The 3,553-nt window shown below is 49.8% G+C and overlaps 1 protein-coding gene across 3 annotated transcripts in view; it reads left to right on the top strand.

Moving 5' to 3' along the window:
* The first annotated feature begins 911 nt into the window (after positions 1 to 911).
* Positions 912 to 3,553, top strand: part of RHEBL1 (RHEB like 1) — a 19,596-nt gene continuing 16,954 nt past the window's right edge. For 2 of the 3 annotated variants that reach the window (XR_005202963.1, XM_017545747.2), the window contains exons 1-2: positions 912 to 1,208; positions 1,817 to 1,888. Coding sequence is in view for 2 of the 3 variants with exons in the window: in XM_017545747.2 (XP_017401236.1) it covers positions 1,157 to 1,208; positions 1,817 to 1,888 (124 nt within the window). In the remaining variant the exon portion in view is untranslated. Of the gene's footprint in view, positions 1,209 to 1,748; positions 1,889 to 3,553 lie in introns of all 3 variants that reach the window. The other variant, XM_017545746.2, reaches the window with a different exon arrangement.

Below are 3,553 nucleotides of genomic sequence, written 5' to 3'. Positions count from 1 at the left end.
TTTGGTGAATCGGAGTCTCACTTTGTCACCCAGGCTAGAGTGCAATGGTGCCATCTCAGCTCACTGCAACCTCCGCCTCCCAGGTTCAAGCAATTCCCCTGCCTCAGTCTCCCGAGTAGCTGGGATTACAGGGGCCCACCACCACCCCTGGCTAATTTTTGTATTTTTAGTAGAGACGGAGTTTGACCATGTTGGCCAGGCTGGTTTCTTGGCCAGGCTAGTCTTGAACTCTTGATTTAGTGATACTCCCGCCTCAGCCTTTCAAAGTGCTGGGATTGCAGGCGTTAGCCACCGCGCCCGGCGTATTTCCTTGTTATATGTTTGTTTCTCCCTTCATAAGAGCAGACACATTGTCTGTCATGTCCATGTTCTGTCCCCAAAGCTGAAGCAATGCCTGTAACTTGTGGTATATGCTCAATATTTGTTGAAAAATGAATGTTTGAGGATCATGATGATGAAGAAGAAACCTCAGACTACTTGATCATAAATTCTAGCAATTTCCGCAAGAACAAGAATTGCAGTTTGAAATTAGATGCTGCAAGACTGGAAACTTGATAGGTTTGGGGCCAAGGCTGGCGGAAGCAGAGGGAATATATTGGAACTCGGGCCCTTTTCTCCCTATCTAAGGACCCCAGAGATCATGCAAAGGGGAGGGCTGGAATCTTTTGACCAGAAACCACAACAGGTATTTTCCATCTATAAGTATTCGCAGCCACTTTAGCTAGGCTGCAAATGCGCAAACAACTCTAGGACCCCGGGTTCCTTTCCGTTTCTTTATGAATGAACCGGCTCCAGTCTGCGCACGCGCAGCTCCCAGTTCTCCCGCTCCACGTGAGGCCCACCCTTGCCTCCTGCTGGCGGCGCCGCCCTTACCCTTTCTAATGGGCCAATGGCGAGCGGCCTGGGGGGCGGAGCCCGGCGCGGCGCGGCACAGTAGTTCCCCTGGCGCTCGGCTCCCTCGCGTTAGACTTGCTGTGTTGTGATCACGTGGGTAGCTCCGGGCGCGGCGCTTGTTTTGGTTTCCGTCTAACTTGCCCACCGCAGCTTCGGTGTGAACGACTTTCCTGCACTGGTTGACGCGCCTGCCCACACCCTGACCCGGTCTTCGGGCTCTCTCAGCCCGCAGTTTCGCAAGCTCTTGGGGCGGGCTCCTGCCATGCCGCTGGTCCGCTACAGGAAGGTGGTCATCCTCGGATACCGCTCTGTAGGTGAGTCTCCGCCCTGCAAAGCTCGGACGTGCAGCAGCTTTTTAGCCAGAAGAAGCGCACTGTCGCGGGAACGCGACCCAGGGAGGAATGGTGACAGCGTAAGGATGGAGTTGTAGAGCGAGGATTGGAAGAGTGAAGAAATAAAGGCTAGTGGTGTCTGGAGGCTGCAGGAAGCGGGAGCACTTAAGGGTTAATGCGGACTCGGCTGCAGGAATCTCACAGTTGTCCCAGCGTTACTTGGGGGATAGGGGTGGGATCACTATTTGAAAACCCGTACTAGGTCTCCTTAGGGACAGATAGTCGCAGATGTCCTGGGGCAGGGTGGACTTGATCCTAGGGAATCTTGGATCTTCCTGCGGGTGGGATGGGATGGGGAAGGCGGCGGGAAAGGCTTCCTGCAGTGCTTCTGAATGCATCCGGTAGCCAAAGTTAGGAGACCCCGGGCGAAAAGAGGCTGAGGGTAGACCAAGAAATAGCATTGCTTGAGGCACTCACAGACTGTGGTGCTAATTTGGGGTCCCCTTTGGTCCTGGGCCACAGTCCGAAAGGACAGAGGATGTGAATGTGGATGGATGATTTGGATACAACTGCCACACTGCTCCCCACAGGGAAAACATCTCTGGCACATCAATTTGTGGAGGGCGAGTTCGTGGAAGGCTACGATCCTACAGTGGAGAATAGTGAGTAGACTTCTCCACTAGTGTGCTGGAGATGAGACCTGGAGGGCTTGGGTACCCCACCCAACTCCATAATGTATTTCTCTGGTGCCAAGGGGCTGATTTATTTAGATTAGATCTAATTTCTTCTTTAGCAATCCTGTTCGATGGATGGCTAGAGTATGGATTTTGCAAGATACTGAGTCTGGGATAGTTTAGATGTAGACATTAAGAACCTTAGCTTGTCTTTGCAGTTACCTGGATAACTGCTTGGAGCTGATCTATGTCACCCCCAGGGTTAAGATGTAAGGGGAGACCAGGTGCAGTAGCTTACGCCTGTATCCTAACACTTTGGGAGTCTGAGGGGGGTGGATCACTTGAGATCAGGATTTTGAGACCAGCTTGGCCAACATGGTGAAACCTCATCTCTACTAAAAATACCAAAATAAGCTGGTCATGGGGGTGCACGCCTGTAATCCCAGCTACTTAGGAGGCTGAGGCGGAAGAATTGCTTGAACCCAGAAGGCAAAGGTTGCAGTGAGCCAAGATTGTGCCACTGCACGCTAGTTTGGGTGTCAGAAACAAAAAAAAGGCTGGTGCGGTGGCTCATACCTGTAATCCCAGCACTTTGGGAGGCTAAGGTGGGTGGATCACCAGAGGTCAAGAGTTTGAGACCAGCCTGGCCAACATGGTGAAACTCTGTCTCTACTAAAAATACAAAAAATTAGCTGGGCGTGGTGGCACACACCTGTAATCCCATCTACTTGGGAGGCTGAGGCAGGAGAATCGCTTGAACCCGGGAGGCAAGGTTGCAGTGAGCCAAGATCAAGCCATTGCACTCCAGCCTGGGCAACAAGAGCGAAACTCTGTCTCAAAAAAAGAAAAGAAAGAAAATGTAAGGGGGAAGGGAGTGGGAAGGATAAAGATAATTTGATGAATGAGCATAAATATATGGTTTGATGAAGAAATAAGACAGTATTAGATCAGTAGGGTGACCATAGTTTACAATAAGCTGTTTTACATTTTGAAATAGCTAGAAGAGAAGAATTCAAGTGGTTCTAGCATAAAGAAAAGACATATTTAGGGTGATAAATATTCCAGATATACTTTTTTGATCTTTACAAATTATGTGAATGTAGGCCGGGTGCGGTGGCTCATGCCTGTAATCCCAGCACTCTGGGAGGCCGAGGCAGGCAGATCACAAGGTCAAGAGATGGAGACCATCCTGGCCAACATGATGAAACACCTTCTTTACTAAAAATACAAAAAATTAGCTGGGCGTGGTGGCACACACCTGTAATCCCAGATACTTAGGAGGCTGAGGCAGGAGAATCGCTTGAACCCGGGAGGCGGAGGTTGCAGTGAGCCGAGATTGCACCACTACACTCCAGCCTGGCAACAGAGCAGGACTCTGTCTCAAAAACAATATAATAACAAAAGAAAACAAATTATGGGAATGTATTAAATTATCACATGTACCCTGAAACTTGGTACATCTATTGTTTATCAATAAAGCAAAAGAATATACTTTTTCTTTTCTTTTCGAGATAGGAGTCTTGCTCTGTCACCCAAGCTGGAGTGCAGTGCCACAATTTCAGCTCACTGCAACCTCAGCCTCCCAGGTTCAAATAGTTCTCGTGCCTCAGCCTCCTGAGTAGCTGGGACTACAGGCATGCACCACTATGCCCA

Source organism: Cebus imitator, unplaced genomic scaffold (genome assembly GCF_001604975.1).
Source record: "Cebus imitator isolate Cc_AM_T3 unplaced genomic scaffold, Cebus_imitator-1.0 Scaffold181, whole genome shotgun sequence".
NCBI classification, from domain to species: Eukaryota; Metazoa; Chordata; class Mammalia; order Primates; family Cebidae; genus Cebus; species Cebus imitator.
The sequence above is the reverse complement of the archived record's forward strand: the minus strand, read 5'-3'. Positions and strand labels throughout refer to the sequence as shown.